Here is a 15,406-nt window from a genome sequence, read left to right on the forward strand (position 1 = left end):
CCTTAGAAGTCATGTTGTGTCTCTTTGTAGCTATTTTGTGTCCCTTTGTAGTCATGTTGTGTTTCTTTGTAGCTATTTTGTGTCCCTTTGTAGTCATGTTGTGTTTCTTTGTATTGATGTGTCTCTTTGTAGCTATTTTTTGTATGTTTGTAGTCAGGTTGTGTCTTTTCTAGTTGTGTTTTGTCTCTTTGTCGTTGTTTTTCTGCATCTCCTGGAGTCATCTTGGTTATATTTATGATGGTGTTGTGTCTTTGTAGTCATTTCATGTCTCTTTGTAGTCCTTCTTTGGTGCTTTAAACGTCTCTCTGTGGTTGTTTAGCGTCTTTGAGGTCATTTGTTTTGTCTCTGTTTTCACAATCTATCAGATAATAACATGTCCTCTAATCAATAAAGGATTCTTCCCCCTTTATAGACATGAATATGACATATTAAACTTTATTTTGAAACTCACGGTGAAGAGGTTGGAGCGGCGTTTGCTCTGCTTCCTGACGGGCGTCGGCGTGTTGGTGGTCTGCGGTACGTCGATGCGGAGCTCCTTCTGACTCGTGCTCGGCGTCGACGGCACCGAGGACGAGTAGTCGCTCAGACTGCCGCCATTACTCGTCTGGAGGAACCACAGAAGAAGAAGAAGATTTAGATCTTTGTATTCTCTTTATCAGCGTGACTGTGACTGTGGTGACCTCTGACCTGGCTGATGTGGACGGCCGACACCTGCGTGGCGCAGACGGACGAGTGGCTCGGCGAGTTGGGCAGCGACTTGCACGGCCCGATGGAAAGCTGCTGCTTCTTCCTGGTGGCAACGATCTTCTGGGCCACTGAAACACAAAAACACAGGTCACATGACCAGGAGGTCGGACACGCAACTCAACCCAACACAACTGTTTTTCTTGTGATGAATAACGACCATATTATGACTCTTACATGTCTGAACTTTAAATAAACACCTGACACTTTAATAACAGACTAGTTTTAACTTGATTTTCAAAATAAAAGTCCTGCTTTTTTGCTACTGTCACATTTTTCTCTCTGTGGCCTTTGATTTTCAAAATAAAACTCCTGCTCCTCTATGGAAGGTTCTGAAGAACTCTGTCATCAAAGTGAGACTAAGTTTCTTCTTCTTCTTCTTCTTCTCTCTGTCTTTTTGTGGTCGCTGCCCTTGTGTCGGCCTGGAGTCACCCGGAGGTAAATGTTTACGAGCGTCTCCTCATTAACGCGTTAACGAGCTCCAATTAAAACAATGGCTTCATCACCTGTGAGAGCGTGAAACACGGCCCTGTGTTTATTGGAACAGAGATAATGGAGTCACTAAAACGTCTCTAATCCTGATGGAATTATTCATGGAGTCTGGTGGGACTCTCTCTCCGTCACATGTTCCTCTACCTGTTCTCTTTTTTCACACCTGGCAGGTTGTATTTTACCTTTAAGTGTTGGGAACAGTTATGATAAGGCCGCGCTAAATGTTTAAACTGCTCGCTTAATGCAATTTAACTTTATCCATCAATCTGGGTTCTGCTCTGAGGAGCTGCCACTTCTCCTCTAATGGAAACGTCTCCCCTTTGATCGGATTTATGACGGGGCTGCACCTCCCATAAAGAGGGGGGGGTCTGACTCTGCAGTGTTTCACTGTCAAGTCTGAACATATAGAATATATATATATATATATATATATACATGTTCATTCCTTTTGTTTTAAGACCTTTATTTTCATGTTTCAAACTGATTTAACAATATTTTTTAGCAGAAAATGCTTCAAAAATGGACGTCCTAAAACCAGACGGCGTCTCCTTGGACTCGTTACTGAGTCAGAACTGAACATCTGGACATGAAACACAGATTTTAAGATTCAGTGTGTCGTACTCTATCAGAAGATATCACATCATGATCATATTAATGGTGTTCTTTGAGAGAAAACGCTCATAACTCAGCTGTGAAATGACAGAAGAAAGAGGCTCTGTATGTGTGCAGAACCTGCTTGAGAATCTTCACGTTTTAAGGTTTTCTTCAGTCTCACAGCGATTCATTGAAAGCTGTCCGGTTGTCTATGAGCTCACAGCAGACGGGAGCTGATCACCGATCAATCGGCTCAGAAAGAGAAAGATATTTATCAATATGTTGTTAATAAGTCACCTGATCAGGTGATCAGATCCAGTAAAACCTCCAGAGCTGTCGTATTAACGTTAGTCACAATCAGCCTCTAATCTTTCTCTGTTTGAATCCGTCACGAGGCCACATGAGAAGATTAATAGATAAATACATTGATCACAGGTCGCTGATCATTGGCTGAGCTGCACGCTTCACCTCCGTGTGATTGGTGGAGAGAGTCGGGCAGCGAGCAGTGAACGGCGGTGGATTAATGAGGAGAGTTAACACGGTGACTTTTGAAACAGGACTCTGGTGCGCTTCAGACGTTAATAAGAGATGAGAGATATTAATATAAATATCAAGTGTGTGAGGTCTTCTCAGCTCGTTAGCGTGTGCTAACGAAGCGCCCTGCATCTGCACTCTGACACGCGTGTGTGTGTGTGTGTGACAGTGTGTGTGTGACAGTGTGTGTGTGTGTGTGTCGGTGTAATTAAGCTAATTAAATTAGCGCTCTGATGGACGAGGGAGCTCGGCGCTGTCACCCTCCTCCTCCCCCTCCATCCCTCACACAGAGGTCACCCCCCCACTCTGACTGGACCGGACACACACACACACACACACACACACACACACACACACACACACACACACACACACACACACACACACGGAGCCCTTAACAAAGAAAAAGACTGAATCAGATTATTTTAAATATTTGATCAGAATGTTTTCACGTGATGTTGGATTCGTAGACGCAGTCGCTGAATTTAATTAAATAATTATTAATATTATTTATTGTTGCATAAATAAACATTTTGGTTTTTTGCTTTTTTTCTGGATGTTTTTCAATTAAATAACAAAAGAGATGAAGTGATTAAGGAACTAATTAAAAAGATGATTTTAATATTAAATAAACTGGTTTCAGCTCGTTTAATGTGAATATTTTATCATTTTCTTTATTTTTCTATGAGAGTAAACTGAGTTTTTTTCCTGTTGGAACAAAACATGCAGTTTAGTGGATTTAAATCATTTTCCACTATTTTCTGATATTAAATACACAAATATATGAATTAATTAATCTAGAAAATGATCATTAGATTGATTCAATAGGAATAAAATAATGTTTTAAAGCTGCAGACTTCAACGGAAAAATAAAAACAATCAGTCTCTTCACATCGACGCCACACTCCTCTTCCTCCTCCTCATCTTCTTCCTCTTCCTCCTCATCACCAACACAAAAATTGTCACGGCAACGAGCCGGCCAATTAATTTTTTTAACGCTAAATGTTTCGGTCACTCAACGACTTCTTCTCTCTCGTTCTCGTCGTGCTGTAAACCTTCATCACATTTACGACGCTCGCCACAGACGCTTTAATGCACACACACACACACACAGACACAGACACACACACACACACACACACACACACACAAACCAATCATGTCACATTAGAGCGGATCAGCGTTTCTTCTCGGAGCCTCTGTGGCTTGTCGCTGATTATGAAGCTGAATATGAGGAGATGTAATTAAAGCCCCGCCCACAGCCGGCCCGATCAATACAGGAAGGTCATGGAAGTATGCATACGTGATCAATACACACACACACACACACACACACACACACACACACACACACACACACACACACACACACACACACACACACACACACACACACACTCCTTCATAACTTGTGATCTGATCCCCGATCGACAGGATGTTGGTAAACGTGGTTTTAAATGTGAGAGTTTGTTCCGATCCGTCAGAGCAGCAGAAGAAATGAAATCATGAATGTGATCAAGAATCTATTAATATGATCAATAAATATGTATGTGTGCAAATGATCAATCAGACTGCAGCAGCGGGGGATTTAGATGACATGAATCAAACGATGAACCGACAGTAGAATAAATAAATAAGTGAATAAAGAGGATTCTATTAACCAACCAGTCTGTGTAATTTATGGAGGATTTAAAATAAACTTAGATATTGTTAATTTTAAAGTTTTTATGACTTATAAGAATTATAAAATACATTTAAATTTAATTATAATCAATTATATATTTAGTTTTATGTGTAAAATGAGCCAAATTTAAGAACATTTGGTATAAAAAGTAGCAGAATATGTCTTTAAAAAGTATAAATGTGTGTAATAAATAAATATAAATGTGTAAAATATAGTATTTATGTATAAAAGGTCAAATAAACTCCCAACCAAACTCCATGTCATTTATTGAGCATTTAAAGAACATTCCCTACTTTATGTATTAAATGTTATTATTGAGGAGGATGATTAAATCCATTTTAAATTAATAATTTATTTGGTTTTATGTCTTAAATGAGTCAAATTTAAAAACATTTGCAATAAGAAGTAAAATATACAAATTTTATATGAATAAAAGGCCAAATTATGAATTCCCTCTGAAACTATCCATCAACCAAACTCTGTGCAATTCTATGAGTATTTAAGAAAAAAATTAAATTCAGTATAATTGTTCTGTAGCTCCACACATTATGGTTTAAATATTGTTTAATTACACTAATGAGTTTATAATTACAGTTCATTTAATTATCATTCAATTATTTATTTAGTTTTATGTCTAAAAAGAGTCAGAATTAAAATACATTTTGTATAAAAAGCAGCAGAATTTGCCTTAAAATAAACAAAAATAAATCATTTTAATTAGAACAAATACACTTTATCAATAAACGTCTGATCAATGTGATTTATGGAACATTTATCAATAGGCTCAAAGAGGAGGAAACAGATAACTGGATACTGTAAAAACATGTTATTAATATCTGTTATTGATTATCATCCTAATGACCTTCCTGGATTTTCAAAATAAAATGCGAGAGTGTAAATGTTGGAGAATCGTCGTCTTTTGTTACGGGGGCTTTTATTTTGTAGATCCAGGTGTGAGGACCAGTGACACAGGTAGTTAATGTTTATAACCACACACACACATACTGACTCTGTGTGTGTGTGTGTGTGTGTGTGTGTGTGTGTGTGTGTGTGTGTGTGTGTGTGCGATGCTTCTGACCAATTAGAGGAAGGCGAGTGTTTTAAGTGGCTGAAGGCCGAGAGACGAGCGCCGTCATTACTGGAGTCCTCGCCGCAAATTAAGGTCACGCTAAGAAGTAATTAAAGAGAGAGAGAGTGTGTGTGTGTGTGTGTGTGTGTGTGTGTGCTACCAAAACACACTGTCTGTCACAGTAACACACACACATTTTAAGAGTGGAGGTAAAAACACACACTCACACGAATAAACACAAACACACACTAAGACATGGGGTACACACACACACACACACACACACACACACACACACAAACACACACTAAGACATGGGGTACACACACACACACACACACACACACACAAACACACATATACTGAATACTTTAGATACACACTGTCAGAAAAACACACCTTGAAACCATCAAAACAACACAAATAAACCAGACACACACACCTGAGTTGAACTAACACACACACACACACACACACACACACACACACACACACACACACACACACACACACACACACACACACACACACACACACACACACACACACACACACACACAATGACATTACCTCAAGGAACAAAAACGTGAAGACTTTTGGGAGCAGAAAGATTTAAAAAAATGAATAAATAAATAACTAAAATAATAAGAATGCATAAACAGAAACACACACAACACACACACATTCTCTCACACACACACACACACACACACACACACACACTGTGCTGCAGGCGTCTGTCGTGTTTCAGGCGTCGACAGAAAACATTAAAGTCATCGTTCTGCTGGATGATTAAAAAACTGATTAATTTGGGATAATGACGAGAAAAATACGAGGAGACAGAGTCACACACACACACACACACACACACACACACACACACACACACACACACACACACACACACACGCACACACACTCAAACACACACAGTGGAATAATTAAGAAGATAATAAGGCAGCGTTTAGTGTGGAGAGCTTCCTCCTGGGTCGAGAGCAGGAACACACACACACACACACACACACACACACACACACACACACACACACACACACACACACACACACACACACACACACACACACACACACACACACACACACACACACACACACACATTGAATCTAAAGATTATTGATCCACTGATTGGATCACTTTTCGTCTCTGTGTTCCTGTGCTGCCCCCTTCAGGACAAACACAGGAACTACAGGGTCTCCACTCTGATGGAGGACTCAAAGAACCAGACTCCATTCATAAAAGCACTCTAAGCTTTCAGAACACACAGTCTCTGGTAGTAAATGAAAAAGTAAACAAGTAAACAAGTTTACAAAATCTAAAAACTATTTAATGTTGCAGAATCCGGCGTTTCGTTTCTCAAATTCAAACAGGAAACGTGAGATTTAATTGTCGTTTAATTGTGAATTTATGGTGATTTAAATATTTAACTTTTATTGTATTTGTCTCCTAAAGAACCACAGAGTAACTTTATTATTTTATATATATATAAATATATTTTGTATATATTTCTCAGCAGAAGAGGATCATTATGACTGATGTGACAATAAATCATTATTATTTGTATTAATTATCTTTTAAAGCTCAGTTTGTTTTTATTAACAGAAGGTGGAAGTTTAAACTAAATAACAAAATATAAAGACATCATTATATTCTTATAGTATTTTATATTAATGTCAGGTTTATTATTTTAATGTAATATGTTAATAAATGTTATTCTACTGAACACTGGTGAAGAGGAGAATCAAGATATTATTGTATATATTTAAATAATTATATAAATATATTCATATAAATATATATTTATATTTTATAATAAGTAGCTTAAAATACTTCAGAATGTAAGTTTATTTATAAATATATAATAATAAAGAGAATAAAAGAGTGCAGAAAGTAAGTTTATGTATAAATATATCATAATTAACAGTTTAAAGGCCTACAGAATGTAAGTGTATAATTATATATATTATAATAAAGAGTATAAAAGACTACAGAATATATGTTAATATGTATAAATATATTATTATAAAGACTATAAAAGACTACAGAATGTAAGTGTATAATTATATATATTATAATAAAGAGTATAAAAGACACATAATGTTAGTTTATATTTATATTTATTATAATAAAGAGAATAAAAGACTACAGAACATAAGTTTATATTTATATATATTATAATAAAGAGAATAAAAGACTACAGAATATAAGTTTATATTTATATATATTATAATAAAGAGAATAAAAGACTACAGAATGTTAGTTTATATTTATATATATTATAATAAAGAGAATAAAAGACTACAGAATGTTAGTTTATATTTATATATATTATAATAAAGAGAATAAAAGACAGAATGTTACAGAAGTTTATATTTATATATATTATAATAAAGAGAATAAAACAGAATAAGTTTATATTTATATATATTATAATAAAGAGAATAAAAGACTACAGAATGTTAGTTTATATTTATATATATTATAATAAAGAGAATAAAAGAACAGAATGTTAGTTTATATTTATATATATTATAATAAAGAGAATAAAAGACTACAGAATGTTAGTTTATATTTATATATATTATAATAAAGAGAATAAAAGACTACAGAATGTTAGTTTATATTTATATATATTATAATAAAGAGAATAAAAGACTACAGAATGTTAGTTTATATTTATATATATTATAATAAAGAGAATAAAAGACTACAGAATGTTAGTTTATATTTATATATATATAATAAAGAGTACATCAGTCTACAGTTTTAACAGGAGGAGGTCCAGCTGCTCCTAAAGCTCCAGATGTTCCAGATGTTCCTCTAAACGTCTGACTCTCTGAATGAACTTCTCAGTGAACTTTATAAAGAACAAACTGAACTTGAAGGTCGAAGCTTTTAACGGATCCTCTGGACTCTGTGACCTCATCACACCTGAGGATGTGGTCAGTGAGGGCCTCCTCCTCCTCCTCCTCCTCCTCCTCCTCCTCCTCCTCCTCTAATGTCGGGTTCTTTTATTAAACCCGTCTCTGGTAGAACTTAACTGCTGCTCTGTTGGAGCTAAATCGCTGAGCGGCTCCATTTCCTTCTTAATTGGTGAGTGATTAAGAGCGTCCGAATGGCTGCAGCCTGTGGGGGGAGTCGGGGGAGATAGTGTGTGTGTGGGGGGGTCACCTTCCCAGAGGACTGGACCTCCTGCTCTTACCGTCCTGGAAGACTCGCTCCACGTTGAGGCCGTAGGTGGCGCAGGTCTCGTAGTAGGTGCAGCGTTTGAGGTCGTTGGAGAGCTTCCTGGCTCGGCCGTCGTCGATGACTCGAGGGTTCGCTGAGCTGATGGCGTCTGAGGACACAACAGGACTCCGTTATCATCCATGTCCTCTCTTTACACCTCCTCATTCTATAACGGCTGAAGCTTTAGTGGGGCTCTGGCGCCTCCTGCTGGTCAACGTGTGAGCTACACTTCAGGGTCAAGTGGGAAAATACGAAGACGCTAAACTCCTCTGTTTAACTAAGACGTGAGGATGTGCATGATCTATTTTATGTCTTAATAAATCACTTATCAAAAGTAATAAATGAGTGTTTTTACATTATGTTATTATTATGGGAAGAGTACCAGCAAGTAATAAAATACGTATTAATACATTAAAAGTTGTATTTACGGATTATTTTCTGGTTTATAAAGTGTCTGTTGTCTTTTGAAATATCTTTAATCTTTTAAATTGAACACAGATTTCCTGATTAACACATGATATTTATTTAAACATTTTGTTGGTGCAGATGCTTGATGATTATCTTAAAAGATATTTGACTTACAAGTTGATTTCTAAACATGTTTTAAAGCTTTTTATTTGATTGTTTTAGCTCACAGATATTAAATGTAGTATTGCTTATTTATGTGATTAATAAATTAATTAAAGATGTTTATCAGGCTATTAATGAAGATGTTTTCTACTTAAATAAATCATGAATCTCATTAAAATAAATGTCAGACTTTAACTGTAATGGTGGAAACTCACCACCAGGAGGCAGCAGAACCTCACACACCGAGACAGTGTGTATTACTGTGTGTGTGTGTGTGTGTGTGTGTGTGTGTGTGTGTGTGTGTGTGTGTGTGTGTGTGTGTGTGTGTGTGTGTGTGTGTGTGTGTGTGTGTGTGTTGTGTGTACCTTGAGTGCCCACCAGCACCAGCGGCAGGTCGCCGGCGTTCCTGAAGTTGGCGAGCCGGCTGAAGTAGTGATAAACCGTCTGGAAGCTGATCTCGTCCTCCAGACTGAAGACGAAGATCACGGCGTCCACCCACAACGCAAACTGAGGACACGAGGGGTTAAAAACACAGATATTCACATGTTTAAGGAAAACATTGAGTTTTCTTTTAAAGATATATATACAAAGAAACTATATATTTGTGAGGTAGACGTAGAGGTTAAATTTACATTTATTTACATGGAGTCTGGCTGAAAAAAGTCCCAAACAAATGCACTATTTCCTCTTGATTTAGAGTGAGATTTCTATTAGAAATAATACTATATTCCTTTAAAACAACCTTTATTTACATGGAGACTGGTTGAGAATAGTATTTCCTCTTGTTTAAGGTAATTACTCTTATTTTTAAAGCTGAATCTTTATATTTGTGAGGTGGACGAAGACGTTGATGGAAACTTTAAAACCACCTTTATTTACATGGAGTATATATATATATTTCCTTCTGTGTTTTAGATTATAGAGACTTCTTTTAAAGATTAATCTTTATATTTGTGAGCTGGATTAAAGCATTGATGGTTAAATAAATAAGTTAAAAAGCAGACGGGTCCTTTAAGGAGTAAATAGCTGCTCTCAGGATGAAGAGAGACGATGAAGAGCAGAAAGAAAGCTGGTGAATTATTCATAAACTGTCGAGTTTTCCTGTCTAGACTCTGTTTGGTCAGTTTGACATAAAACGCTGACCCACTTTATCTCTGACCCGAAAAATCTTCTTGTGAGCCAGAGAGATGAAACAGAACCGTTTGAACGTAATCAGTTAAATATAGATTGTTTTTTTTCTTCTAATGTCAACCAAGATGAGGAAACAAACACTTCACGACTGCAGTTAAAGATAGAAAAAGGAGAACAATCCTCTGATAGTCTTTCAGATTTAAGTTGTAAATTCATAAGGAAAAAATCACAGATTTAGGAAAAAAATTAGAATATTGTCTGAGATTTTTAATTTGTAAATCTACGAGAAAATAAATTCGGAAATAACGATAATAATTAATAATAATAAATAATGAACAGGTAGAGTGTTGTCTTTGTTGTAAACACTTTAATAAAACTCCTTAAATATATTTTATATATATATTATATTTCTTTCTTGTTAATTTGCGACTTCATACTTCGAGAATATTTTTTTTTTCCTTGTAGTTTTGTGACTTTAATTTCTGAGAATATATATTTTTTCTTTTAATTTTATAGACTTTAACCTCAGAGAATATTCTATTTAATTATTTTAAATTTGTGACTTTAATCTCTGAGAACATGTCATAATAAAAAGAGACTAAACTAAAATGTAACAACTATTTTTTTTACCTTGTTCTCCTCTTTGATTAAAAGTAGAAAAGTATAGTTGATCCTTTCATCAACTATTTATTTAAATAACAGGAAGTAGACGGTAAAGGTGACGTGATGTTTGACTTCTGTAGTAGTAGTAGTAGTGAAGGTATATTAGTACATGTGTATCAGTACATGTGTATTAGTACATGTGTAGTAGTACAGGTGTAGTAGTACAGGTGCAGTACTGACCTGAGCCTCTGGGGGGCCTCCTTCGTCCCTGATGAGGAGGAGGTGACTCTGACCGTCGACAACGATCTCCTTCTTGAAGCGACCGCCTGAATAAAAACAAAAAAACAGTCAGGAAACTAAACGTGATTTATTAAATGTAAAGGACTCTATCTACAGGTGATCAGGGATCAATGACTCAGTGACTGATTGATTGATTGATCGGAGGATGACGACACTAAATGAGAGGATGATGATCAGAGGGACTGAACACAAACAAACAGAAATACATTAAAGGTTTTCAACATTTACATTCATCATCAAAATAAATACTTGTGTCATTTTATAATAAGTAATAATTTATAAAGGGTTTATGAGTTGTAATCAATATATTTAAAACATCTATCTGACCTGATTTATGCTTTTTTAAGTGAAATAAATAAAAGAATCATCTTTAGAAGAAGAAATATTCATGTTTACAGCTGAACTCAAATCAATTTGTCTTCTAGAGTTTAATACAAACAAGTCAGGAAATAATACACTAAATAACAATCAAAATAATATCAAAAAATATGATAAATAATAATAAAAAATAATTAATAATAATAAAAGTAATTGTGTTTTATTAATTATTAAATATTTAAAATATGAGAAAGTGGAACATAAATGTGTGAATTTAATCACATTTTGTTCCTTAAATCATCAGGAAGTTTACTTTTAAAGGATCAATCGTGGTAACAGTGTGTGTGTGTGTGTGTGGACATGCACACGTCTCCACCAACACATGAAGCTTCATGTTGAGTCACATCAGGTTCAGCATCTAGTCCTCTTTAAACTGCAGTACTGTATTTATACTTCATGTACTTTTACTTTACCTGAGTATCTATATTTACTACTATCTGTACTATATATATATATATATATAATTCATACTTTTATTATTTATCTGACAGCTTCAGTTACTCTTCAGAATAAGATTGAACATGAAGAACAGCTGATTTAAAATCATCCTTTATTCTTTAAACACACTACATAATTAATATTTAACCTTTAAAAATGAGTTCACATTTAATTATGCTAACATAAATAAATATAGAATAATAAATACAGAATATACTGTAAATAACAGTAAATATTTCTTATTAAAATAAATAAATTAATGCAAACTTTACTCTCAATAATCAGAGAAATGTGATGTTTTTTGCACATTCATTTAACTCGTTCTTCTTCTCTAATTAAATGTAATAAAAACGCTGAACCGGATCTGTTCTCAACACAGAGATGAAGGACTGATGAAGAGGAGGAGATGAAGAGGAAGATGAAGAGGAGGATAGTTACCTGCATCCACGTCAGCTGGTTTACAGAGCAGAGAAGACAGAGAGCAGCCAGTTAATGACATGCAGAGAGAGAAACCTAAACACAGAGAAACACCAGAAGAAGAAGACCAGTTAAACACAGAGAAACACCACAGAAGAAGAGAGAGAGAGAGCAAACAGAGAAACACCACAGAAGAAGAGAGAGGACAGAGAAACACCACAGAAGAAGAGAGAGAGAGCAAACAGAGAAACACCACAGAAGAAGAGAGAGAGAACAGAGAAACACCACAGAAGAAGAGAGAGAGAGCAAACAGAGAAACACCACAGAAGAAGCGAGAGAGCAAAGAGAGAAACACCACAGAAGAAGAGAGAGAGAGAGAGAACAGAGAAACACCATAGAAGAGAGAGAGCAAACAGAGAAACACCATAGAAGAGAGAGAGAGAGAGAACAGAAACACCATAGAAGAGAGAGAGCAAACAGAGAAACACCACAGAAGAAGAGATAGAGAGAACAGAGAAACGCCACAGAAGAAGAGAGAGAGAGAGAACAGAGAAACACCACAGAAGAAGAGAGAGAGCAAACAGAGAAACACCATAGAAGAGAGAGAGAGCAGAGAAACACCATAGAAGAAGAGAGAGAGAGAGAGAACAGAGAAACACCATAGAAGAGAGAGAGAGCAGAGAAACACCAAAGAAGAAGAGAGAGAGAGAGAGAACAGAGAAACACCAAAGAAGAGAGAGAGAGCAGAGAAACACCAAAGAAGAAGAGAGAGAGAGAGAGAGAGAACAGAGAAACACCAAAGAAGAAGAGAGAGAGAGACAACAGAGAAACACCATAGAAGAGAGAGAGAGCAGAGAAACACCAAAGAAGAAGAGAGAGAGAGCAGAGAAACACCATAGAAGAGAGAGAGAGAGAGCAAACAGAGAAACACCACAGAAGAAGAGAGAGAGAGAGAGAGAACAGAGAAACACCACAGAAGAGAGAGAGAGAGCAAACAGAGAAACACCACAGAAGAAGAGAGAGAGAGAATAGAGAAACACCATAGAAGAGAGAGAGAGAGCAAACAGAGAAACACCACAGAAGAAGAGAGAGAGAACAGAGAAACACCATAGAAGAGAGAGAGAGCAGAGAAACACCAAAGAAGAAGAGAGAGAACAGAGAAACACCATAGAAGAGAGAGAGAGAGAGCAAACAGAGAAACACCATAGAAGAAGAGAGAGAGAGAGAACAGAGAAACACCATAGAAAGAGAGAGAGAGAGCAAACAGAGAAACACCATAGAAGAGAGAGAGAGAGAGAGCAAACAGAGAAACACCACAGAAGAAGAGAGAGAGAGAGAGCAAACAGAGAAACACCATAGAAGAGAGAGAGAGCAGAGAAACACCACAGAAGAAGAGAGAGAGCAAACAGAGAAACACCACAGAAGAGAGATAGAGAGAACAGAAACACCATAGAAGAGAGAGAGAGCAAACAGAGAAACACCACAGAAGAAGAGAGAGCAAACAGAGAAACATCATAGAAGAAGAGAGAGCAGAGAGAACAGAGAAACACCATAGAAGAAGAAGAGAGCAAACAGAGAAACACCATAGAAGAAGAGAGAGAGAGAGAGAGCAGAGAAACACCATAGAAGAAGAGAGAGAGAGCAGAGAAACACCACAGAAGAAGAAGAGAGCAAACAGAGACATCCTGCAGAAGAAGAAGAGAGCCGAGGCTGGACGGTTTAACGTAGATGTTCTGATTTGAAAACAACAGGTCTGAGGTTCCCTGAACGCAGCACAGAGCAGCAGGTTTAGCAGCCAGTAAATACTTCTGGTTTGAGCGGTGAATCCGGGCCGAGGCTTTTTTATTTTTAGATCCCAGGAATTTCCCAACAGCACATCGGTTCTGCTCTGATTTCCTGCTGGTTTAAGAAACGCTTTCTTCTTCTGTCTTTGTCACACCTTCAGGATCAATAAAGATTCAGGATCCATGTTTGTAGTTCTCTAGATAACGAGGTGTTCATTAAGAACCCAGCTCCTTCTGGCTGTTTAACTCTGAATGAACCCACAGTTTCTCCAGAGGGACTCTGAGCTCAATGTGGGTTACTGGGCGGGTCCCAGTTTACATCCCATAATAATCTGAAGCTTTTTAAAGGCCTTAAACACACAAAGAGGTCACAGAGGTTAACGAGCTGCAGCTTCACAGCGAGGGGTTAAATTCATTCTCAGAGTTAAGAGACTCAGACGTACGCTCACGTGTAATTATGTGTTTCTGAGAGGAAACCATGAATCTAAAATAACCAGAAGCTCCTGTAGGAGTGAAGAGTACCTTCACCAAGATGTTTCAAAGTAAAAGCCTGAGGAGAACAGCAGGGGGGTTGTCCTTTGACACATTTAAAAGGCTTTTAATGTGAAACACCTGAGCAGGAAGTGTCAAATAATCAATAAATCAAAATAAAACAAGGTGGATTCAACAGCTACCAGAATAAAAGCCTTGAAGGAAGGGACTCCTTTCACAATAAAAGTCTCAAGGTGGTTCTCTGATGAATCAACAGTCGATGCAGCTGTTTCAAAGTAAAAGCCTGCAGAGAACAGGAGGGGTTTTTGTTGTTTTTAGCCATTTAAAAGGCTTTTAATCTGAAAGATCTGTGCAGGAAGCTGAATTTATTTTGACTATATTATTGACAGTCAAATAATCAATTAAGGAAATATTTTTTGTGAAAAGATGTTAAACTTCTAAGATAAGAAATAATATATACATATATAAATATATATATATTATATATATAAATATATATATATTATATATATATATTTATATAATATATATAAATATATATATTATATATATATAAATAAATATATATGTAAAAAGAAAAAAGAAAAAGAAACTTCCACCATGTAAATAAAAAGGTGGATTTAACAGCTACCAGAATAAAAGCCTTGAAGAAAAGAACTCCTTTCACAATAAAAGCCTTGGCGTGGCCTCTGATGAATCAGCAGTAGAAGAAGAAACTGTTTCTCAGCACGCAGAGAGGAAAGATGTGTTGAAATATTAAAGCAGAATGATAAAGTGGCTCTTTGCTGCTGAAGGTAAAATATGCAGCAGATTGAATATTTAATGAGAAATGTTAGATTTTTATATATTTGTTCACAACGAACACGATGAAAGACTCGGGAGCTCTGAGGAGAAACCGTCCTTCTGGTTTCACCTTTAAAAGATAAAAAC

At 36.3% G+C, this 15,406-nt stretch overlaps 1 protein-coding gene across 2 annotated transcripts in view; it reads right to left on the bottom strand.

Moving 5' to 3' along the window:
* The window catches only part of agap1 (ArfGAP with GTPase domain, ankyrin repeat and PH domain 1), a 101,005-nt gene that overhangs the window by 46,160 nt on the left and 39,439 nt on the right, over nucleotides 1-15,406 (bottom strand). The window contains exons 4-9 of one of the 2 annotated variants that reach the window (XM_054623634.1): nucleotides 12,222-12,236; nucleotides 10,908-10,993; nucleotides 9,299-9,440; nucleotides 8,338-8,472; nucleotides 688-815; nucleotides 452-604 (exon numbers count right to left, since the gene is read on the bottom strand). In XM_054623634.1, coding sequence (XP_054479609.1) covers nucleotides 452-604; nucleotides 688-815; nucleotides 8,338-8,472; nucleotides 9,299-9,440; nucleotides 10,908-10,993; nucleotides 12,222-12,236 — 659 coding nt within the window. The remainder of the gene's footprint in view (nucleotides 1-451; nucleotides 605-687; nucleotides 816-8,337; nucleotides 8,473-9,298; nucleotides 9,441-10,907; nucleotides 10,994-12,221; nucleotides 12,237-15,406) is intronic. The other variant, XM_054623635.1, reaches the window with a different exon arrangement.

The sequence above is a fragment of the Anoplopoma fimbria genome, chromosome 22, assembly GCF_027596085.1.
Source record: "Anoplopoma fimbria isolate UVic2021 breed Golden Eagle Sablefish chromosome 22, Afim_UVic_2022, whole genome shotgun sequence".
NCBI lineage: Eukaryota > Metazoa > Chordata > Actinopteri > Perciformes > Anoplopomatidae > Anoplopoma > Anoplopoma fimbria.